The 24,690-nt window shown below is 50.8% G+C and overlaps 1 protein-coding gene across 2 annotated transcripts in view; it reads right to left on the reverse strand.

Moving 5' to 3' along the window:
- The window catches only part of LOC117977740 (serine/threonine-protein phosphatase 2A regulatory subunit B'' subunit beta), a 64,063-nt gene extending 49,697 nt beyond the window's left edge, over positions 1-14,366 (reverse strand). The window contains exon 1 of one of the 2 annotated variants that reach the window (XR_008622774.2): positions 13,524-14,366. Coding sequence is in view for 1 of the 2 variants with exons in the window: in XM_055106400.2 (XP_054962375.1) it covers positions 13,524-13,847 (324 nt within the window). In the remaining variant the exon portion in view is untranslated. The remainder of the gene's footprint in view (positions 1-13,523) is intronic. The other variant, XM_055106400.2, reaches the window with a different exon arrangement.
- Between the last annotated feature and the right edge of the window lie 10,324 nt (positions 14,367-24,690).

Here is a 24,690-nt window from a genome sequence, read left to right on the forward strand (position 1 = left end):
CCCCTGCGGACTTTACTGCCAGATTTCCTCTTTCCGTACAAGACTTTTGGAACACAGCCAGGCACAGTGGCTCATGCCTGTAATCCCAGCACTTTGGGAGGTCAAGGCAGGCAGATCATGAGGTCAGGAGTTTGAGACCAGCCAGGCCAACATGGTGAAACCCTGTCTCTATTAAAAATACAAAATTAGCTGGGCATGGTGGCGGGTGCCTGTCATCCCAGCTACTTGGGAGGCTGAGGGAGAAGAATCGCTTGAACTCGGAAGGCAGAGGTTGCAGTGAGCCGAGATCGCGCCACTGCACTGCAGCCTGGGGGACAAGAGCGAGACTTCGTCTCAAAAAGCAAAAAAAAAAAAGACTTTTGGAAAACAGCCTCAAAATCCTGACGTGCACACACACACAGAGATTTAAAGACTCTGACCTGCAGCCCTCAAACCACCTCTGGATGCAGCCCCACTGCCTCCCTGGAGCCCCTACATCCTGTCCCGATGCAGAACCCGCACCACCTGCCCCCAGTGCAGCCACAGGGCTGTCTACACCGCATGGGGAGGGACAGGGCTGTCCACACTCGACGGAGCCCCCACGGGGCTATCCACTACTGTGTACAGGGACGGGGCCGTCCACACTTGACAGGACCACCACGGGGCTGTTTATACACTACTGTGTACAGGGACGGGCCATCCACAGTGGGGCCACCATGGGGCTGTCTATACACTGCTGTGTACAGGGACGGGCCGTCCACACCCAGTGGGGCCGCCATGGGGCTGTCTATACTCTACTGTGTACAGGGACGGGCCGTCCACAGTGGGGCCGCCATGGGGCTGTCTATACTCTACTGTGTACAGGGATGGGCCGTCCACACCCAGTGGGGCCGCCATGGGGCTGTCTATACTCTACTGTGTACAGGGACGGGGCCATCACAGCACTGTTTTTGCACCACAGGCCAGCACGGAATCTGCGAGGCCTGTTTTCAGCCTGTTCCCCCCAAATTCCTACTCTGAAGAGACAACATTGCCATCTGGGCCGATGAAGCCCCTCACGGCACCTAAATCTCCACCGTCCTTCTCCCGTCGGGACACAATCGTACCATCAACCTCTAAAGGTTCCTAAAATGCCCAGAAGACCTTTATGCAAATTTTCATAAAAATCTCTTCACTTTTCATTCTCACTAAACATACATTTGTTCAGACGGCTTGTTTTAGGATAAAAATGTGTCTTCCATGAGCAAACATAATGGCTTTTCTGAAATCCTAGATTTGAAAGGCTTACGAAGGCAACCTGCCCTTTGTGAGAAAATGTTTTTCTGAACACCCAAAGCTAAAAGCATAGCTAGTAACAGGCAAGCCCATGAGACAGGAAGATGGCCCAGAATCCTGTCCTCGCCCTGCAGGCGCCGTCTGCAGAGCACGGCCTCCTCCCTGTTTCAAAGGCCCCGAGAGGACAGGCTCCAGCAGATTCAAAACCCGTCCACCTCAGCTCAGGAGACGGCATGGTTCTCTCTGTCAACAGAAGGGGAGGGAGGGATGAAGCTCTTTACACAGTTTCCATGGTTGCAGATTCTCGGAGGTTCCAAGAAGGGTTCTGGACACGTTCCTTCCTCCTCACAACGAGACTCTCATCGGTGCCCACTACGAAAACGTGAATAGGTCGTTGTTACAAACGCAGTGAGAACTGAACACAGACAGGCACGCACCTGTGCAAAAGCTACAGTCCCTGGGCAAGCTCAGGGCTCCCGCACGAAACCTTCAGAAACCCTGAGCTCCTGCCCTGCGGGTTCTGGGTGCTTTTGTCTTACAACATATTTGTTAAGAACTTCTAATGAAACGTTAAGATAAGCACACCTGTATGTACACGCACCTGTGTGTGTGTATGCATCTATGTATGTGTGTATGCGCCTATGTGTGTATGTGTGTGTGTGCACCTGTGTATGTGTATGGACCTGTGTGTGTATGCACCTATGTGTGTATGTGTGTGTATGTACCTGTGTATGTGTGTGTATGCACCTGTGTATGTGTATGGACCTGTGTGTGTATGCACCTATGTGTGTATGTGTGTGTATGCACCTGTGTGTGTGTATGGACCTGGGTGTGTGTATGCACCTATGTGTGTGTATGCACCTGTGTGTGTGTATGGACCTGTGTGTGTATGCACCTATGTATGCACCTATGTGTGTGTATGCACCTATGTGTGTGTATGTACCTGTGTATGCACCTGTGTGTATGCACCTATGTATGTGTGTATGCACCTGTGTGTTTGTGCATATGCACCTGTGTATGCACCTGTGTGTGTGTATGCACCTGTGTGTGTGATGCACACGCATGCCTGTGTTTATCTCTAAATACCCTGTTCTAATGTTCTAGAATGCTGGCACCCGGTCTGATAAAAATCACAGGTTAGGTGGACACCAAAACTGAGTAGCTTCCAGAAATTAGAGAAGAACTAAATAAACAGATAGAAACTTAATCAAGGAGGTGCAAGAGGTGTACCCGGGGAAGTACACAACATTGCTGAACAAAACCTAAATGAACGGAAAGTCCTTTGTTTGTGGATTGGAAAATACTGTTAAGGTATCAATTATCCTAAATTGATCCACAGATTCAAAGCAATCCCAATCAAAATTCCAACAGGCTTTTCTTGCTGGAAAGCAATTTTTAAAGAACAGGCTTGGACTCACAGTATCTGCTTTCAAAATTTGCTAGAAAGTTACACTAATCTGGAAAGTGCCATGAAGGTGAGGGGATGCACATACAGCAATGGGATGGAAATAATAATAAAACAGACGTACGTACTCAACTGACTTTCAACAACACAATTCCACGGGGGGAGAAAAGACTGTTCAATATACGGTGCTGGGGTCATCCAGATACCTCACCTCATACCACGCAGAAAAACTGACCTGAACTGGATCACAGGCCGAAACGCAAACCTAAAACCACACTGCTTTCTCAAGATAAATAGGAGAAAATCTTTGACACCTTGAGGTATGCAAACATTTTGTAATAAGACACAAAAAATAAGAGTCATAAAAGAAAAAAGTTGAAAAACTAAACACTTTTGCTCTTTGAGACACTGAAAAAAACAAAAAGCAAGCCGGACTCGAGAGAAATATGCACACACCACACTGTCTTACCAAGGACTTGCCAACAGTTGTATGGAAACAGCTCTCGCAACTCAGTGATAACATAACCCAATTTAAAAAGCAAACACACAACCTGAACAGACGCTTGACAGTGGGAACCACATGAATGGCCAATAAGCACCTGAAAATTCCTCGGCGTCACCAGGCCGCAGGGAAATGCAATCAAAATCGTGCAGTACTGGCCGGGTGTGGTTGCCCTCGTCTGTCATCCCAGCACTCTGGGAGGCTGGGGCGGGTGGATCACCTGAGGTCAGGAGTTCAAGACCAGCCTGTCCAACGTAGTGAAACCCCATCTCTACTAAAAATACAAAATTAGCTAGGCATGGTGGCAGGCGCCTGTCATCCCAGCTACTCGGGAAGCTGAGGGGGCTGGATCACCTGAGGTCAGGAGTTCAAGACCAGCCTGACCAGCATAGTGAAACCCCATCTCTACTAAAAATACAAAATTAGCCGGGCGTGGTGGTGGGTGCCTGTCATCCCAGCTACTCGGGAAGCTGAGGGTCGGGGGGTGGGGGGGTGGATCACCTGAGGTCAGGAGTTCGAGACCAGCCTGACCAACATAGTGAAACCCCATCTCTACTAAAAATACAAAATTAGCCGGGCGTGGTGGTGGGTGCCTGTCATCCCAGCTACTCGGGAAGCTGAGGGTGGGGGGGGGGGGTGGATCACCTGAGGTCAGGAGTTCGAGACCAGCCTGACCAACATAGTGAAACCCCATCTCTACTAAAAATACAAAATTAGCCGGGCGTGGTGGCGGGTGCCTGTAATCCCAGCTACTCGGGAGGCTGAGGCAGGAGACTCACTTGAACTGCAGGAGGTGGAGGTTGTAGTGAGCCGAAATCGCGTCATTGCACTGCAGCCTGGGCGACAAGAGCGAAACTCCACCTCAAAAAAAAAAAAAAAAAAAAAAAAAAAAAGCAGCTCATCCACATGAGGTTCTTACTTCCCCTTGTAAGAACTTACTTTAAAGATGCATTTAGGGTCCCCCCTAGCAGAAGCACCCTGGCTTGCAGCATCAGCCCATCGATACTGGCGTTTTCTTTTCTTTTTTCTTTTTAGAGACAGGGTCTCACTTTGTTGCCCCGGCGGGAGTGCACTGGCACAAACATAGCTCACTGCAGCCTGGAACTCCTGGGATCCTCCTGCCTCAGCCTCACAAGCAGCTGGGACTTCAGGTATGAACCACCATGCCTGGCTGATTTTACTATTTTACAGAGATGGGGGAGTCTCGCTATGTTGCCCAGGCTGGGCTCAAACTCCTGGCCTCAAGGGATCCTCCCTCCTCGGCCTCCCAAAGTGCTGGGATTGAGCCACTGCACCCGGCCAATGCTCACATTTTCTAATTTGTACCAGTTTCTCTTCCCCAAAGACGGGAAGGAGCCACTGCAAGCACCCCTTTCAAACACAGAATGCAATCTCTCTGCTCAGTAACGATGAAGGTGTAGGTAACGTAAAACAATGCCGTTCCTTTCACCCTTGGCTGGGGAGTTCAATGGACCTAGCGTGACCCCTCCTGACAGCTCATACTCCATTCTGTACATGTGTGGGTGAGAAAAAGTTGCTTTATTTATGAAAATCTCTTCCTCTGACCCCAGCATCGCCCCTCCCCAGCCAGAGTTTGTAGCATGGAACTGCATCCTTCACTGTTAACGTGGCCTCGCATATTCTGTATATGGGATGGACAGGAACAAGCTTTTTTTTTTTTTTTTTTTTGACAGAGTCTTGCTCTGTCACCCAGGCTGGAGTGCAGTGGTGCGATCTCAGCTCACTGCAAGCTCCGCCACCCAGGTTCATGCCATTCTCCTGCCTCAGCCTCCGGAGTAGCTGGGACTACAGGCACGCGCCACCACGCCCGGCTAATTTTCTGTATCTTTAGTAGAGACAGGGTTTCACTGTGTTAGCCAAGATGGTCTCTATCTCCTGACCTTGTGATCCGCTCGCCTCGGCCTCCCAAAGTGCTGGGATCACAGGCATGAGCCACCGTGCCCAGCCCAAGCTCATCTTTTTTGTCCCAATGAACAGACACATCCTTCTAAGTTATTCACTTCTTGAGATTTAGCTGAAGTAAGCCATAGGTTCCAAACACGTAGACATGTTTAAGGCAAACTTTTAGTCCCAAACAAGGTCACCGCTTTTTGAAAATTCTTGCCATCTCCTAAGTGCAGAATCCTGCACCCTGCACACCCCGGCCGCCACGCCCACGGTCCACACGCGTCCTTCCTTCTGCTTCTCCGGTCAGACCACTCCAGTCCCTCAACGTGACCTGAACATCTTTTTTTTTTTTTTGAGACAGAGTGTCTCACTCTTGTCACCCAGGCTGGAGTGCAGTGGCACAATTTCAGCTCACTGCAATCTCCGCCTCCCAGGTTCAAGTGATTCTCCTGCCTCAGCCTCCAGAGTAGCTGGGATTACAGGTGCCCACCACCACGCCCAGCTAATTTCTGTATTTTTAGTAGAGACGGGGTTTCACCATGTTGGCCAGGTTGATCTCAAACTCCTGACCTCAGGTGATCCGTCCACCTCAGCCTCCCAAAGTGCTAGGATTACAGGTGTGAGTGACTGAGCCTGGTCTCATTTTCACACTGCCCGTCATCCCTCCCAGAATGGCCTCCCTTGGTCCCGCCCCCTATACCCAATAAACTCAGTGCATTTCTCAAGTTCCACTACTCACTTCCTCCTCAAAACTTTCTCCAGGAGAGAAATGATGTCTCCCTGCTTTGAACACCTTTGGAACTTAATTTCCACTTGTTAGAGGCTTCTTGCCTGATTGACAGAACACATCATCCTCTCACATGCACCCAAATGGCCTCGTTTGCACAGACCTGACCTTCCGTCAATATTCCCAGCCCTAGGAGAATTCATGCAAAGTCACAATAGTACCAGCCCTAGGAGAACTCATGCAAAGTCATAATACTCCCAGCCCTAGGAGAACTCATGCAAAGTCACAATAGTCCCAGCCCTAGGAGAATTCTTGCAAAGTCACAATACTCCCAGCCCTAGGAGAATTCATGCAAAGTCACAATACTCCCAGCCCTAGGAGAACTCATGCAAAGTCACAATACTCCCAGCCCTAGGAGAATTCATGCAAAGTCACAATAGTCCCAGCCCTAGGAGAACTCATGCAAAGTCACAATAGTCCCAGCCCTAGGAGGACTCATGCAAAGTCACAATAGTCCCAGCCCTAGGAGAATTCATGCAAAGTCACAATACTCCCAGCCCTAGGAGAATTCTTGCAAAGTCACAATACTCCCAGCCCTAGGAGAACTCATGCAAAGTCACAATAGTCCCAGCCCTAGGAGAATTCTTGCAAAGTCACAATACTCCCAGCCCTAGGAGAATTCTTGCAAAGTCACAATACTCCCAGCCCTAGGAGAACTCATGCAAAGTCACAATACTCCCAGCCCTAGGAGAATTCATGCAAAGTCACAATAGTCCCAGCCCTAGGAGAATTCTTGCAAAGTCACAATACTCCCAGCCCTAGGAGAACTCATGCAAAGTCACAATAGTCCCAGCCCTAGGAGAACTCATGCAAAGTCACAATAGTCCCAGCCCTAGGAGAACTCATGCAAAGTCACAATAGTCCCAGCCCTAGGAGAACTCATGCAAAGTCACAATAGTCCCAGCCCTAGGAGAACTCATGCAAAGTCACAATACTCCCAGCCCTAGGAGAACTCATGCAAAGTCACAATACTCCCAGCCCTAGGAGAACTCATGCAAAGTCACAATAGTCCCAGCCCTAGGAGAACTCATGCAAAGTCACAATAGTCCCAGCCCTAGGAGAACTCATGCAAAGTCACAATAGTCCCAGCCCTAGGAGAATTCTTGCAAAGTCACAATAGTCCCAGCCCTAGGAGAACTCTTGCAAAGTCACAATAGTCCCAGCCCTAGGAGAACTCATGCAAAGTCACAATACTCCCAGCCCTAGGAGAATTCTTGCAAAGTCACAATAGTCCCAGCCCTAGGAGAACTCATGCAAAGTCACAATAGTCCCAGCCCTAGGAGAACTCATGCAAAGTCACAATACTCCCAGCTCTAGGAGAACTCATGCAAAGTCACAATAGTCCCAGCCCTAGGAGAATTCATGCAAAGTCACAATAGTCCCAGCCCTAGGAGAATTCATGCCAAGTCACAATAGTCCCAGCCCTAGGAGAACTCATGCAAAGTCACAATACTCCCAGCCCTAGGAGAATTCTTGCAAAGTCACAATAGTCCCAGCCCTAGGAGAATTCATGCAAAGTCACAATACTCCCACCCCTAGGAGAACTCATGCAAATTCACAATACTCCCAGCCCTAGGAGAACTCATGCAAAGTCACAATAGTCCCAGCTCTAGGAGAACTCATGCAAAGTCACACTAGTCCCAGCCCTAGGAGAATTCATGCAAAGTCACACTAGTCCCAGCCCTAGGAGAACTCATGCAAAGTCACAATAGTCCCAGCCCTAGGAGAACTCATGCAAAGTCACAATACTCCCAGCCCTAGGAGAATTCTTGCAAAGTCACAATAGTCCCAGCCCTAGGAGAATTCATGCAAAGTCACAATAGTCCCAGCCCTAGGAGAACTCATGCAAAGTCACAATACTCCCAGCCCTAGGAGAACTCATGCAAAGTCACAATAGTCCCAGCTCTAGGAGAACTCATGCAAAGTCACAATAGTCCCAGCCCTAGGAGAACTCATGCAAAGTCACAATAGTCCCAGCCCTAGGAGAATTCTTGCAAAGTCACAATAGTCCCAGCCCTAGGAGAACTCATGCAAAGTCACAATAGTCCCAGCCCTAGGAGAATTCTTGCAAAGTCACAATAGTCCCAGCCCTAGGAGAATTCATGCAAAGTCACAATACTCCCAGCCCTAGGAGAACTCATGCAAAGTCACAATAGTCCCAGCTCTAGGAGAACTCATGCAAAGTCACAATAGTCCCAGCTCTAGGAGAACTCATGCAAAGTCACAATAGTCCCAGCCGTAGGAGAACTCATGCAAAGTCACAATAGTCCCAGCCCTAGGAGAATTCTTGCAAAGTCACAATAGTCCCAGCCCTAGGAGAATTCATGCAAAGTCACAATACTCCCAGCCCTAGGAGAACTCTTGCAAAGTCACAATACTCCCAGCCCTAGGAGAACTCATGCAAAGTCACAATACTCCCAGCCCTAGGAGAACTCATGCAAAGTCACAATAGTCCCAGCCCTAGGAGAACTCATGCAAAGTCACAATAGTCCCAGCCCTAGGAGAACTCATGCAAAGTCACAATAGTCCCAGCCCTAGGAGAACTCATGCAAAGTCACAATACTCCCAGCCCTAGGAGAATTCATGCAAAGTCACAATAGTCCCAGCCCTAGGAGAATTCATGCAAAGTCACAATACTCCCAGCCCTAGGAGAATTCATGCAAAGTCACAATACTCCCAGCCCTAGGAGAACTCATGCAAAGTCACAATAGTCCCAGCCCTAGGAGAACTCATGCAAAGTCACAATAGTCCCAGCCCTAGGAGAACTCATGCAAAGTCACAATAGTCCCAGCCCTAGGAGAACTCATGCAAAGTCACAATAGTCCCAGCCCTAGGAGAACTCATGCAAAGTCACAATAGTCCCAGCCCTAGGAGAACTCATGCAAAGTCACAATAGTCCCAGCCCTAGGAGAATTCTTGCAAAGTCACAATAGTCCCAGCCCTAGGAGAATTCATGCAAAGTCACAATAGTCCCAGCCCTAGGAGAATTCATGCAAAGTCACAATACTCCCAGCCCTAGGAGAATTCATGCAAAGTCACAATAGTCCCAGCTCTAGGAGAATTCATGCAAAGTCATAATACTCCCAGCCCTAGGAGAACTCATGCAAAGTCACAATAGTCCCAGCCCTAGGAGAACTCATGCAAAGTCACAATAGTCCCAGCCCTAGGAGAACTCATGCAAAGTCACAATAGTCCCAGCCCTAGGAGAACTCATGCAAAGTCACAATAGTCCCAGCCCTAGGAGAACTCATGCAAAGTCACAATAGTCCCAGCCCTAGGAGAATTCTTGCAAAGTCACACAATTCAAGCATTTACCTTAGCGTCTGGCTGTCATTCAACATGTTTAAGGACAAAATGGCAGCTCAGTAGCAATCCCACTGAGAAAGCAAGTCATGGAGGGGAACCATCATTACTAGCACACGCTTCTTGAGTCCTGGCCCTCTTCTCACATACAACCTCCTCAGTAAATGAGGGATTTGGGCAAGAGTTCTTAAGGTGCTTCAGGTTTTGCAGCTCACTGGGAAAGTGCACTGGGCCGGAGCTCAAGAGATGCATCCTGGGGCCCTGAGTCCCCTCCTGGATCGGGATCTGGAGGGCCTGAGCCAGACAGTCTCCAAGCTGCCTCCAGCTCTAGTTCACATTTTCATCGACACGTACTTTTGGAAAACATTCTAGATCCATCAGAAGACGTCGGACATCACCTCAGATTGCCACCCACCTCTCACTCAGCAAGTAGAGAGGCTGGTCCATTTTGGCTGGAAAACTGTGGTGCTACATAAATATCACTTTGTGACATGCTTATTAGTGCTGCTGATGGAAGGCCAGTGTTCAGCTGAAAATTTTCAAATGGTATAAACAAGTTCCGACGGAACATTCTGAATATTTCAGGCTTCCGTAGTATTCTTGGGACACCAGACGCACAAGCCATACGTGTTTCTATAACATCTGGAGCAATGTTTTATCACTTTAAACTGCATAGTATAAAACGACAGAAAGGATTTTTAAAAATACACGGCTGTCGGCAGGCACGGTGGCTCACACCTGTAATCCCATAACTTTGGGAGGCCGAGACAGGCGGATCACGAGGTCAGGAGATTGAGACCATCCTGGCTAACACGGTGAAACCCTGTCTCCACTAAAAATACAAAAAAATTAGCCGGGCGTGGTGGTGGGCACCTGTAGTCCCAGCTACTCGGGAGGCTGAGGCAGGAGAATGGCGTGAACCCGGGAGGCAGAGCTTGCAGTGAGCCGAGATCGCACCACTGCACTCCAGCCTGGGTGACAGAGCGAGACTCCGTCTCAAAAAAAAAAAAAAAAGACAAAAAACACTGTTGTCCACTTGTAATTACTGGAGATTTACTACCAGATAAAGCAAGAATAAAACCCTTAGGCTCATTAACTAAACTGAGCAGAAGAGATTGCCGAGAAGTGGGTAACAGAAACCAACCTAGAGAACTCGAAACAAACTATTAACAGTGAGACCAACTCGGGACTATAACTGTGTAAATTAAAAGTAAAACCTGAAGGCCCACAACCGACTAAACAGACCCCCCATTCTTGGCCAAGAGAAACCTTTTTTTTTTTTTTTTTTGAGACAGAGTCTCACTCTATTGCCCCAGCTGGAGTACAGTGGCGAGATATTGGCTCACTGCAACCTCTGCCTCCCCGGTTCAAGCAGTTCTCGTGCCTCAGCCTCCCGAGTAGCTGGGCTTACAGGCGCCCGCCACCATGCCCGGCTAGTTTTTGTATTTTTAGTAGAAATGGGGTTTCACCATGTTGGCCAGGCTGGTCTTGAACTCATAACCTCAAGTGATCCGCCCACTTCAGCCTCCCAAAGTGCTGGGATTACAGGCGTCAGCTACTGGGCCCGGCCCCAAGAGAAACCTTAAAAACTAAGTTCAGGCTGGCGTGGTGGCTCACACCTGTAATCTTATTTTTTTGGGAGGCCAAGGCAGGCGGATCACCTGAGGTCGGGAGTTCGAGACCAGCCTGGCAACATGGAGAAACCCCGTCTCTACTAAAAAATACAAAATTACCGAGGCGTGGTGGTGGGTGCCTGTAATCTCAGCTACTCAGGAGGCTGAGGCAGGAGAATCACTCGAACCTGGAAGGTGGAGGTTGCAGTGACCTGAGATGGCACCATTGCACTCCAGCCTGGGCAAGAAGAGCGAAAGTCGGTCTCAAAAAAAACAAAAAACAAAACAAAAAAAAAACAACTAAGTTCCCAGCCATGACTAGATGGGAGTTTGGACACACCTCATTATACCCCTCCTGCTTTGGCAGTTTAAACACAACCAACCAGCAAAAAGGTTAAAATCAACATCGTAAGACTGACAGAACAGACTCTGTGGCAAACAAGACCAAGGGCCACCTGAGGTGAGGGTTAAGTCACACACCGCCTACACTTAAAGAATAAACTACAGTTCCAACTGCCAAAGCATTTCTTTTTCTCCAGCAGCTAAATGTCCTTTTAGGTTATTCACTAGAGACCTCTGCAGAAACTCGTTTTTGAGTTTCAAGAAGTAAATAAAGGATGTTTTTCTTTTTCTCTATTGCTTATCTTGGCCTCAAGCTCGCGCACACAAGAAGACACTCTCTCTCTCTCTATATATATATATACATTTTTTTTTTTTTTTTTTTTGAGACAGGGCCTTCCTCTGTTGCTCAGGCTGGTGAGCAGTGGTGCAATCTCAGCTCACAGTAATCTCCGACTCCCAGCTTCAAGCATTTCTCCTGCTTCAGCCTCCTGAGTAGCTGAGACTGCAGGTGCGCCACCACGCCTGGCTAACTTGTGTATTTTTAGCAGAGACGGGGTTTCGCCATGTCGCCCAGGCTGGTCTCGAACTCCTGAACTCAAGTGATCTGCCTGCCTCCAACTCCCAAATGCTGGAATCACAGGCGTGAGCCACCATGCCTGACCAATATAAACAATATTAAAACACCTGCAGCTTCCTGTCAGATCCTGATGAACAGACCCCTCTGTTCCACCAGCCGTAACTACAGCTTTGACTGGGAAAAGACTGATTCCAGGCCAGGTGTGGTGGCTCACGCCTGTCATCCCAGCACTTTGAGAGGCTGAGGCGGGTGGATCACCTGAGGTCAGGAGTTTGAGACCAGTCTAGCCAACATGGTGAAAGCCTGCCTCTACTAAAAATACAAAAATTAGCCGGGCGTGGTGGCGGGCGCCTGTAGTCCCAGCTACTCGGGAGGCTGAGGCAGGAGAATCGCTTGAACCCGGGAGGCGGAGGTTGCAGTGAGCTGAGATTGCACCATTGCATCTCAGCCTGGGTGAGAGTGAGAATCTGTCTCAAAAAAAAAAAAAAAAAAAAAGACTGATTGCAATCACTTTATCCTGATAACTACTCACCACGGACTGGTTCTGGCCGTTGACAGAGGCTGCAAAGTTGCTTCACCTTTTGACCTAGGGGGCCTAACCATAATGCACTTAAATGTTAAGTCTCCGCTCCAGGGTGAACTTGGGAGTAGGTAACATGCATGTTTGTTCAATACCCATGCGTCAGGACACCCTTGGTGAATATCCATAGCTCTTCCTATAACTTCTTGAATATATACACTTGGCCAACCCACTCAGCATAAATTCTCGTCTCATCTTTTCTTCCCTCTAAGTGCTTGTTTTTAGTTTTCTTTTTTTTTTTTTTTGAGACGGAGTCTTGCTCTGGTGCCCAGGCTGGAGTGCAGCCTCTGCCTCCTGGGTTCCAGTGATTCTCCTGCCTCAGCCTCCCGGGTAGCTGAGATTACAGGTACATTAGCCAGAGGCTGCGCTTCTCACCTGCAGTGTATAATCACCTTCTATGAAATAAATGGCGTTTCTTCTAAGAAATACAGTGGGATTTTGGGAGGCCGAAGCGGGAGGATTGCTTGGACCCAGGAATTCCAGAGCACTCTAGGTAACATAGCAAGACCTCGTCTCTGCAAAAAATAAATAAATAAATAAACAAACAAAAATTAGCCTGGCGTGATGGTGCACGCCTGTAATCCCAGCTACTGGGGAGGCTGAGGCAGGAAGTCCAGCTGTGTTTGCGCCACTGCACTCCAGCCTAGGAGATAGAGCAAGACCCTGTCTCCAAAGAATTTTAAAATAAATAAAAAACGGACCAGGCGCAGTGACTCGCGTCTGTAATCCCAGCACTTTGGGAGGATCACTTGAGGTCAGGAGTTCGAGACCAGCCTGGCCCACATGGGGGAAACCCAGTCTCTACTAAAAATACAAAATTAGCCAGGCGTGGTGGCACGTGCCTGTAAGTCCCAGCTCCTCGGGAGGCTGAGGCAGGAGAATCGCTTGAACCTGGGAGGCAGAGGTTGCAGTGAGCCAAGATCGCGCCATTGTACTCCAGCCTGGGCAACAGAGCAAAACTCTGTCTCAAAATTAAAACAAATTAAAATAATAAAATAAAATAGGAAGCCTTTCTACCTTGATAAATTGTGTGATTTTTAGGTTAACAACTGTCAATGACGGAATGTTCAGTACGTGGGACTTTCTTGTCTGTATGTGTGTGGTGGGGGAGGAGGTCGGGGCGGGGAACAGACTCAATATGAAACCGTTTTGGGGTCTGACGCTCGCCCACCAGCCTCCACCGCGCAGCCACACGTCCGCTATGCGACCAGAGCCACCTGCGCAGTTGTTAGCAGAAGGAAGAGTAACTTACTACTCTCGTCCCTGCGGATCTACGGGTGCCTCGAGCGTGGGGCGCGTTCCTGGGGCTGGAGGCGGCGCCCAGGGGCAGCGCAGGGCCCGGCCCGGGGGTTCCCGGGGGTTCGAGCCCGCTGGGCCTGGGGGCGGCGAGCGGGGCTGTGGGCCAGGCCCCGGGCTGCTCCCCGTCCCCCGCGGTCGGCTGGTCCCGCCCGGGCGCCTTGATCCGGCGCAAGCAGTCCTGCAGCATCCGCTGCGTGCTGGCCTCGCTGAGCCAGTACAGGAACAGCTCGTCCACCTTCATCTTCAGGACCGGCTGCAGCACTTTGCCGGGCGGCATGGCGGGGGCTGGGCCCGGGGCGCCTCCGGACGCCCGCGCCCCGCCCCGGGGGCTTCGGTCCGGCCCGGACCGACCTCGGTGATGCGAGCACGGCCCGCTGAGGGGGCGCGGCGCAGGGAACAGGGCCCGCGCCTCGGGAACTGCGCGGACTCGCGGGGCGCGGGGACCGAGGAGGGGGCGCGGTCCGGCCCGCGCTGCTCCCGGCAGCTTCAAAACGGGCGCGCCGGCCGCGCTCCCAAACAAGGGCGCCCGCGTTCACGTCACTGCGCCGCGTCATCGCGACGATGTCATCACGAGGCGACGCCGCCGCTAGCCACGCGCGCCCCGCGGCCCTCGGAGCTTTTGCAGGAGGCTTTGGTGGGGCCGAGCGGCTGCGGTGAGGACGAGGGAGGGGCTGTGGCGTCCGTACCGCCCGAGCTCTTTCCGCGTTTAGGATTTTTAGAGGCGCGGCTCATGGCGGCGTGGCAGTCTTAGAGCTGCGGGGATGCGAGCATGCGCAATGCGCGCCTGCCAGAGCGAGGGGAGGGTGGAACCTCCGCATGGAGCATGCGCCGTGCATACGGGTGGAGGAGCGGAATTCGGGAGGCCCGTCGGGTGAGCATGCGCAGTGGCTGCCCGCGGGGCGCAAGCCAGAGGCTGGGAGGTGTGTGAGCGGGTGGGGCTGGGGGACGGGAGTGCGCCTGCGCAGTGGGAGGCACCGGGAACGAGCGAGCATGCGGGGTGCGCGCCCGCCGAGCTCGGGAGCGAGCGTGCGTCCTGCGGGAGCGCGCGAGGAAAAGATCAAACTTTTCAATAACAGCGGGCTACCTGGGACCCAAAGGGCCCCGTTTACTTTAGCTTTGCTCATCAAACAGTAGAGACAGGTTGGAGTAGTTGGACCCCTTTAAACGTTGGTGTTCAGGGATGAGCGTGAACTGCGTTGAAAATTGCAAAAATCATCCACGTCCAGGGAGGTGAGATTAGTTAAATAACTTTACCCAATGGTTGTTTTTGTTTCTGCTTTTAACAGTATCCATAAAAACACTGCATTATCATCTGTCTGGCACACATGCACCTGTTTCCTTTACATCTTGCCCCGCTTTTTGTTCATTTTTTTTCAAAATAGGGTTTCACCTGGTGTTGCACCCTATTAGAGAGTAATTTCAAGGTCTTTTATGAGCCAGGTTCTCCTACTTCTGAGCTGCATAAATCGAGCTAGACTCAATAAGTAACTCTTGGCCGGGCGCGGTGGCTCAAGTCTGTAATCCCAGCACTTTGGGAGGCTGAAGCGGGCAGATCACGAAGTCAGGAGTTCGAGACCAGCCTGGCCAGCATAGTGAAACCCCTATCTCTACTAAAAATACAAAAATTAGCCAGGCATGGTGGCGTGTGCCTGTAGTCCCAGCTACTCGGGAGGCTGAGGCGGGAGAATTGCTTGAACCCAGGAGGTGGAGGTTGCAGTGAGCTGAGATCACACCATTGCACTCCAGCCTGGGCAACAGAGCCAGACTTTGTCTCAAAAAAAAAAAAGTAACCCTTTTTTTAGTTTTTTTTTTTTTTTTTTTGAGTTGGAGTCTCGCTCTGTTGCCCAGGCTGGAGTGCGATGGCAAGATCTCGGCTCACTGTAACCTCCGCCTCCCGGGTTCAAGGGATCCTCCTGCCTCAGCCTCCCGAGTAGCTGGGATTACAGGCGCCCGCCACCACGCCTGGCTAATTTTTGTATTTTTGGTAGAGACAGGGTTTCACCGTATTAGCCAGGATGGTCTCGAACTCCTGACCTCAAGTGATCCACCCGCCTTGGCCTCCCAAAGTGCTGGGATTACAGGCGTGAGCTACCACGCTCCGCCTAAATAGCTCTTTTTGTTCGTTTGAGACAGGGTTTTGCTCCGTCACCCAGGCTGCGATCTTAGCTCTGTGCAGCCTTGATCTCCTGGCTCAAGCAATCCTCCCACCTCAGCCTTCCAAGCAGGTGGGACAACAGGCACGCGCCACCATGCCTGGCTCATTTTTAATTTTATTGTTTATAGACACGAGGTCTTGCTGCTCTCACACTCCTGGCCTCAAGCAATCTTCCTGCCTTTGCCTCTGTCTCTGCCTCCCAAAGTGTTGGGATTACAGGCGTGAGCCACCGCACCCGGTTTAAATCACTCATCAATGATAGTTTTGTGTTGTGTACATAATGATTTGAATTTCAGTTTGTGTTTCGTGATTGGATATAAAAATCCGAGTGTACTTGGTCAGAAGAGCGCCATCACGCAGGAATTCTGTGAAGTTATTTTTCCTAATTGGGAAGCAAACGTTTGTGTGTGTGTGCGATGCTGTGATTTCTGGAGGGAAGTGAATATATTAATACAATTCTCTGTTTGAGTGTGTATCGGACACAGACGTCTTTTCAAGGAACAAACGTGCTTTTCATTCTGGGTGTTTCGATGAGCTGCGAGTCACTGTTGGAAGCATCACTGCGGTTTTGAGGGGAAAGGGTTTCCTTTGAATGGCTGCACAAGAGGCCTTTCTCTGCCAGGTTACTGGGGCACAGTGTGGTGAGGCCCAGGGCCAACAGGACAGAAATCAACTCAGGGCAGAAACAGAATGCGCCTTCAGTCTGCGCTGGGGCCCGGGGGCCCACTCCGTGCAGGCTTTGCTCTGGGAGAACAAAGAGGTGCTGTCGGGCCCCCAAGGCTGGCAGGGCCTGAGGTGTTGCAGAGTTTGCTGGGATGTGGCCAGCTGCAATTATCCAAGCTGCTCCACAGCCGGATGGACGCCCTGCCCGTTCGGGTCTGTCCGTCTTGCAGGGGTGGTGGGTGGCCACCAGAATTGTCCTGGGGAGAGAAAGGTGAGGGCAGTCCGCGAGATTGCAGTGGCTCATGCCTGTCATCCCAGCACTTTGGGAGGCCGAGACGGTGGATCACCTGAGGTCAGGAGTTCAAGACCAGCCTGGCCAACATGGTGAAACCCCGTCTCTACAAAAATTCAAAAATTAGCCAGGCACGATGGCTCACACTTGTCATCCCAGCACTTTGGGAGGCCGAGACGGTGGATCACCTGAGGTCAGGAGTTCAAGACCAGCCTGGCCAACATGGTGAAACCCCATCTCTACAAAAATACAAAAATTAGCCAGGCATGGTGGCTCACACCTGTCATCCCAGCACTTTGGGAGGCCGAGGCAGGAGGATTTGAGCCCAGGAGGTCAAGACCAGCCTGGGCAACATGGCGAGACCCCATCTCTAGAGAATATTTAAAAATTAGCTCGGCATCCTGGCATGCGCCTGTGGTCCCAGCTACTCGGGAGGCTGAGGTAGGAGGATCGTTTGAGCCTGGGAGGTTGAGGCTTCAGTGAGCCGAGATCTCACCACCGCACTCCAGCCTAGGCAGGAATGAAAGACTCTGTCCCTAAAAGCATTAAATTTTAAAAAGCAGCCAGATATCTCGGCTCACACCTGTTATCCCAGCACTTTGGGAAGCTGAGGCGGTGGATCACCTGAGGTCAGGAGTTCGAGACCAGCCTGGCCAACATGGTGAAACCCCGTCTCTACAAAAATACAAAAATTAGTCAGATGTGGTGGCTCACACCTGTCATCCCAGCACTTTGGGAAGCTGAGGCAGGCAGATCACCTGAGGTCAGGAGTTCGAGACCAGCCTGGCCAACATGGTGAAACCCCATCTTTACAAAAATACAAAAATTAGCTGGGCATGATGGCGGGTGCCTTTAATCCCAGCTACTTGGGAGACTGAGGCAGGAGAATCGCTTGAACCCAGGAGACAGACGTTGCAGTGAGCCGAGATCACAGCATTGCACTGCAGGCTGGACAGCAAAGCGAGACTCCCTCTCGAAAAAATAAATAAAAATAAAAATAAAATAAAAAGCGAGAATGGGGAGGGAAGAGTAGCGAGGAAGATTCCAGAAGACTCTGCTCCTCTGTGGGATGTAGGTCCAGGAACAAAGAGCTGGGTCAGCGCTTCCCAGGGAGGTGAGGAAGAAGGGAGCCACAACGGTTGTAGAGGGAGAGAAGCTCCTTCCTTCATCCCCCTGAGCCCGGGTCTCCTGTGTGGCCACAGCCTCTGCAGCCTCTGCCCCACCTGCAGCTGCTCAGAAATGCAAACTCACCCACTGTATGACGTGCTCTGGATCTCAGTCGGCCTTCGCCCCACAGACCTGGGTGGTTGATCGAACGCTAAAGCTCCAGACCTGGAGATGCCTCAGAGGAAGCACCTGGCAAGTACGATCTCCCTGGTCCTGCGCCGACCCAAAGCTCCCAGCTAGGTGCGTGCAGTGAGAGGTCAAAGAGGGATCAAGTTTATATCTGCCGCTTGCATTCCGCAGGATGACTTAAAACAAACAAACAAAACAAACAAACAAACAAACAAAAAACCCAGCCGAGCACAGTGACTCACATCTGTCATCCCAGCACTTTGGGAGGCTGACACGGGTGGATCACGAGGTCAAGAGATCGAAACCAGCCTGGCCAACGTGGTGAAACCCCGTCTCTACTAAAAATACAAATATTAGCCGGGCGTGGTGGCGGGCACCTGTAACCCCAGCAACTCGGGAGGCTGAGGCAGGAGAATCGCTTGAACCCGGGAGGTGGAGATTGCAGTGAACAGAGATCGTGCCCCTGCACTCCAGCCTGGCGACAGAGCGAGACTCTGTCTCAAAATGAATAAATAAATAGGAAAGTAGCGTGGGTCTGCATTCTGCAGGTTTTGGAAACACATTTCCGAGTGCATATTTCAGGTGAGGAGAGGTGGGGACTCCAGGCAGCGTGCACAGTTTAGACCCTAACTGTGGGCCGGGCGTGGTGGCTCACTCCTATAATCCCAGCACTTTGGGAGGCCGAGGTGGGCGGATCACAAGGTCAGGAGTTTGAGACCAGCCTGGCCAATATGGTGAAGCCCCATCTGTACTAAAAATCCAAAAATTAGCCAGATGTCGTGGCGTGCACCTGTCATCCCAGCTACTCGGGAACCTGAGGCAGGAGAATCGCTTGAACCCGGTGGAGGTGGAGGTTGCAGTGAGCCAAGATCGCGCTGCTGTACTCCAGCCTGGGTGACAGAGCGAGACTCCCTCCAAAAAAAAAAAAAAAACCACCGTAACTGTGGCAGGAAGAGGCCAGGAACTCTCACAGATACCTCCTCCAAAACCGGCAAAGGAGAGGATGGAACATTTGCTGTAGAGGTTTTCCTGCCTCTTCATGACTCCTTGAGGCTGTGTCCTCATCCATCTTCCAGAAACCAAAAACCCTTCACACATCGCCCCTTTTGTCCCGAGCGGCGCCCGCTGCCACCTGCTTGGCAAAATAAAACGTAAGTGGAAAAATGCTCCCTTTTCCATTTTCATCTCTAATTGAATTCTCTCCTGACCTCTTGGTTCCCCACGGCTGTGTTTCAGGTTTTGATGATAAGGAAAAGAACTCTGTATTTGGATAATACAATTTTCAGCAACCTTCAACTCAATTTCCTCTCCCCGGAGACAGTGTATCTTATAGGATAGAATGAAATCCCTTATTCATAGGGAAAAAGTTCCAATTTAATCTGAATATTCAGCGTGCCGCCGTGGCCGGGGTGATGGATGGCGTATGGAAATATCACGGTTCAAGCAATCAGATGTCAGAATGCACTCTGCTACTGGAAGAAATAATGACGCCTATCCAATTTTCTATAAGGCGCAGAAATGCACGTTGCATCGTGAGGACCCCGGCTTTCTCCTATTACCTTACTAATCACATCTCCGTTTAAACACAGAGGAAAAAAGGAAGCGTGGTCACAAATTAAGAGTTAATGGAAGTGAGACTCCGCAATGGATTCGGGGCCGAGGGCCAAAGGCGGCCGCCACGTGCCGCTATTTACATGAAGTCACAGAGATGACAGCGATGAGCGGGGTCCCCTTGTCAGAAGCTGCTGGGCCAGATGAACCTGACAAGTATCTCCTAAGAAGGATTTAGAAAAGGGGAAGATGAAATCTTTGGAGGTAATGGAGAATTAGAAGCATATATCATTACCTATAAATCCTGCGGCCCTGCACACGCTGTTGACAGCCCGGAAGATGAGACTGGCTGAAAGGAAAAAGATTCTGAGCCTGGAACAAGCGGACCCAGATTCTAGGTGGCCAGGCTGTGTGGTTGCTTTTATCATTCTAGGAGACTTTCGGGAGGAAATGTTTGCAAAGAGCACGCAGATGGGGAAATGTTTGCGAAGAGCATGCAGATGGCATTTTCTTTTCTCTCTCTCTCTTTATTTTTTTTTTGAGACGTAGTTTTTGCTCTTGTCGCCCAGGGTGGAGCCACCTCCCGGGTTCAAGCGATTCTCCTGCCTCAGCCTCCCAAGTAGCTGGGATTACAGGCACCTGCCACCACGCCCGGCTACCTTTTATATTTTTAGTAGAGACTGGGTTTTGCCGCGTTGGCCAGGCTGGTCTCGAACTCCCGACCTCAGGAGATCTGCCCGTCTCGGCCTCCGAAAAGTGCTGGGATTACAGATGTGAGTCACCGCGCCTGGCCAGCATTTTGTATCACCCCCTAACTGCATCTATTTTGGTGTTGTTCATGATAATAATAAATGTCACGCATATCTCTGATTGAACTTGGCCTGTTCTTGAGCTTATTAGAAACAGGTTTTCCTATGTGCCATCTCTTATTTTTCTTGGTAATGCTTGGAGCTGAGATTTCTTTTTCTCTCTCTATCTCTTTCTCTCTTCCTTCCTCTCTCTTTCTCTCTTCCTTCCTCTCTCTTTCTCTCTTCCTTCCTCTCTCTTTTTCTCTTCCTTCCGAGACAGGGTCTCACTCCGTTACCCAGGCTGGAGTGCGGTTGTACGATCACAGCTGCTGTCTTGACCTCCTAGGCTCAAGTGATCCTCCACCCTCAGCCTCCCGAGTAGCTGAGACTGCAGGCGTGCACCGCCATGCCCGCCTAATTTTTTTATTTTTTTTCTAGAGATGGGGTCTGACTATGTTGCCCAGGCTGGTCTCAAACTCTTGGCCTCAAGCAGTCCTCCTGCCTCGACCTCCCAAAGTGCTGGGATTACAGGCGTGAGCCACCGCACGCAGCCTTGAATCCTTTTAGTAAGTACTTTCCTCTTATCCACGACCCAGAACATCACACTGTAGACAGTTGTTTAGGTTTTTGAAAGATTTATATTTTTAATTTTTTTTTTTTTTTTTGAGACAGAGTCTCACTCTGTCGCCCAGGCTGGAATGCAGTGGTGCGATCTCGGCTCACTGCAAGCTCCGCCTCCCGGGTTCACGCCATTCTCCTGCCTCAGCCTCCCGAGTAGCTGGGACTACAGGCGCCCGCCACCACGCCCGGCTAATTTTTTCTACTTTTAGTAGAGACAGGGTTTCACCGTGTTAGTCAGGATGGTCTCTATCTCCTGACCTCGTGATCCACCCGCCTCAGCCTCACGAAGTGCTGGGATGACAGGCGTGAGCCACCGCGCCCGGCCAATGTTTTTTTTTTTGAGCTAGGATCTCACTCTGTCACCAGGCTGGAGTGCAGTGGTGCGATCTCAGCTCACTGCAACCTCCGCCTCCCGGGTTCACGCCATTCTCCTGCCTCAGCCTCCCGAGTAGCTGGGACCACAGGTGCACGCCACCACACCTGGCTAATTTTTTTTGTAGAGACGGGGTTTTGACATGTTGTCCAGGCTGGTCTCGAACTCCTGAGCTCAAGCAATCTACTGGTCTCGGCCTCCCAAAGTGCAGAGATGACCACCATGAGTGACCGTGCCAGGCCTCTGTTTTTAATTTTGTAATTGAGATACATTCCACATAACATAAAAGGAACCGTTTTAAAGTGAACAGGGGCATTTAAAACATCCACAATGACGTACCACCACCTCTGTCTAGTTCCGGAACACTTGCGCTGGGCACGGTGGCTCACGCCTGTCATCCCAGCACTTTGGGAGGCCGAGGCGGGCGGATCACCTGAGGTCAGGAGTTCAAGACCAGCCTGGCCAACATGACGAAACCCCGTCTCTACTAAAAATACAAAAGTTAGCTGGGTTTGGTGGCTGGTGCCTGTAATCCCAGATACTCGGGAGGCTGAGGCAGGAGAATCGCTTGAGCCCGGGAGGCGGAGGTTGCAGTGAGCCGAGATCACGCCACTGCGCTCCAGGCTGGGCCACAGAGCGAGACCCAGTCTCAAAAATAAACAAACAAACCAACAACAACAAAAGGTCTGGAGCATTTTCTTCACCCCAAAAGGAAACCCTGTCCCCATTAACAGTCATTCGTCCCCCTCCCCATCCCCTGGCAACCAGCCATCCACTTTCTGCCTCCGTGGATTTGCCTGTTCTGGACCTTTCCTAGAAATGGAATCTTACTCTATGTGGCCTTTTGTGTCTGGCTTCTCTCACTGAGTGTGACATCCTCAAGGCTCATCCACGTTGCAGCCTGTGTCAGAGCCTCGTTCCTTTTCATGGCTGCGTACTATTCCACCATGTGGGTGGACCACATTGTGCTCATCCCCCCATCCACTGGTGGACACTTGAGTGATTTCTGCTTTTGGGCCGTTACGAAATCCAGCTACTGTGAAACAGTTCACTTTTATTTTATTTTATTTATTTTTTTGAGATAGAGTCTCACTGTCTCACCTGTGCTAGAGTATAGTGGCACAATCTCGGCTCACTGCAATCTCCGCCTCCCAGGTTCAAGCAACTCTCCTGCCTCAGCCTCCCGAGTAGCTGGGATTACAGTCACCCACCAGCATGCCCAGCTAATTTTTGTAGTTTTAGTAGAGACGGGGTTTCACCATGTTGGCCAGGCTGGTCTCGAACTCCTGACCTCAGGTGATCCACCTGTCTCGGTCTCCCAAAGTGCTGGGATGTTGCAGGCGTGAGCCACCGCGCCGGCCTCTAGGTGATTCTTTAACTAGAATGTTAGATATAGGAGTTTTGCTATGGGGTGGATTTTCCTCCTATCCTGAAATGAGGCAAAGAGTCTTAGCATGTCACATGTGATGCCTTCTTTTATTTCACTCAGCATAAATTTTAAGCAAATTGAGAATGGAGCCTGGGTACCCATTTCGGTAAAAGCTGTGTTTTTTTTGTTTTTGTTTTTTTGTTTTTTTTTTCTGCGTAAGACCTACATTTGACTCAGAGTGTAGTTGGTGAAATGCACATTTTTCTTAATGACAGAAGGACGTATTTCTTTCTTTCTTTTTTTTTTTTTTAAGACAGACTCTCACTCTGTCGCCCAGGCTGGAGTGCAGTGTCGCGATCTCAGCTCACTGCAAGCTCCGCCTCCCGGGTTCACGCCATTCTCCTGCCTCAGCCTCCCGAGTAGCTGGGACTACAGGCACCCGCCACCACACCCCGCTAATTGTTTTGTATTTTTAGTAGAGATGGGGTTTCACCGTGTTAGCCAGGATGGTCTCGATCTCCTGACCTCGTGATCCGCCTGCCTCTGTCTCCCACAGTGCTGGGATTACAGGCGTGAGTTACCGTGCCCGGCTGAAATGCACATTTTTCTTAATGACAGAAGGACGTATTTCTTTTTTTTTTTTTTTTTTTGAGACAGAGTCTCGCTCTGTCACCCAGGCTGGAGTGCAGTGGCGCGATCTCGGCTCACTGCAAGCTCCACCTCCCGGGTTCACGCCATTCTCCTGCCTCAGCCTCCCGAGTAGCTGGGACTACAGGAGCCCGCCACCACGCCCGGCTAATTTTTTTGTATTTTTAATAGAGACAGGGTTTCACCATGTTAGACAGGATGGTCTCAATCTCCTGACCTCGTGAGCCGCCCGCCTCGACCTCCCAAAGTGCTGGGATTACAGGCGTGAGCCACTGTGCCCGGCCAGAAGGACGTATTTCTGATAGCCAGGGGTAGTTATTTACAGCACTGTAGTACAGAAAACGGTGTTTTTCCCCTTTGTAAAAGGAGTAGTTGCTGATTGGAGAAAACTTGGGAAGTACAGAGAGTATTCAAAAATCAGGGCTGGGCTTTGGGAGGCTGAGGTAGGCAGATCACAAGGTCAGGAGTTCGAGACCAGCCTGACCAACATGGTGAAACCCCGTCTCTACTAAAAATCCAAAATTAGCTGGGTGTGGTGGTGGGCACCTGTAATCCCAGCTACTCAGGAGGCTGAGGCAGGAGAATCGCTTGAACCTAGGAGGCGGAGGTTGCAATGAGCCGAGATTGCACCACTGCACTCTAGCCTGGGCAACAGAGCGAGATGCCATCTGAAAAAAAAAAAAAAAAATCCAGGCCGGATGGCTCATGCCTGTAATCCCAGTACTTTGGGAGGCTGAGGTGAGAGGATCACTGGAGCCTAGGAGTTTGAGATGAGCCTGGGCAACATAGCAAGACCCCATCTCTACCAAAAAGCAAAATTAGCTGGGCATGGTGGCGCATGCTGTAGTCCCAGCTACTCGGGAGGCTGAGGCAGGAGAATGGCGTGAACCCGGGAAGCAGAGCGTGCAGTGAGCCGAGATCGTGCCATTGCACTCCAGCCTGGGTGACAGAGCGAGACTCGGTCTCAAAAAAAAAAAAAAAAAAGTCCAGACATTGTTGTTCAACAGCACAGAGGGACGTCTTGCTGAGAAGTGGCCGGACGAGGCTGCCCCAGACACCGCAGCCCTCTCCTCCTGCCCCCCACACCCTCCAGGACTGAAGAGGCCGTCGGCTCGGCCGGCAGCATCTGCTACCTTTGTCCTCCGCAGGAACCCGTGTGTGGAAGGAATGCCCCCGGGGAGAACAGCTGACGTCCGGGTGCCGTTTTGGCAGCACGGAACCCGAGTTATTTTCAGATGTCTTGTTCGTGCCCCAGAGGTCAGGGACCAGCAGCTTTCAGGAAGCCTCAGCCAGGCACTGCATTAACTCTGCGATGACTTTCTGGCTACAGAATCCCAACTATGCAATTCACTCTTAATTCCCAG

This window comes from Pan paniscus, chromosome X, assembly GCF_029289425.2.
Source record: "Pan paniscus chromosome X, NHGRI_mPanPan1-v2.0_pri, whole genome shotgun sequence".
NCBI lineage: Eukaryota > Metazoa > Chordata > Mammalia > Primates > Hominidae > Pan > Pan paniscus.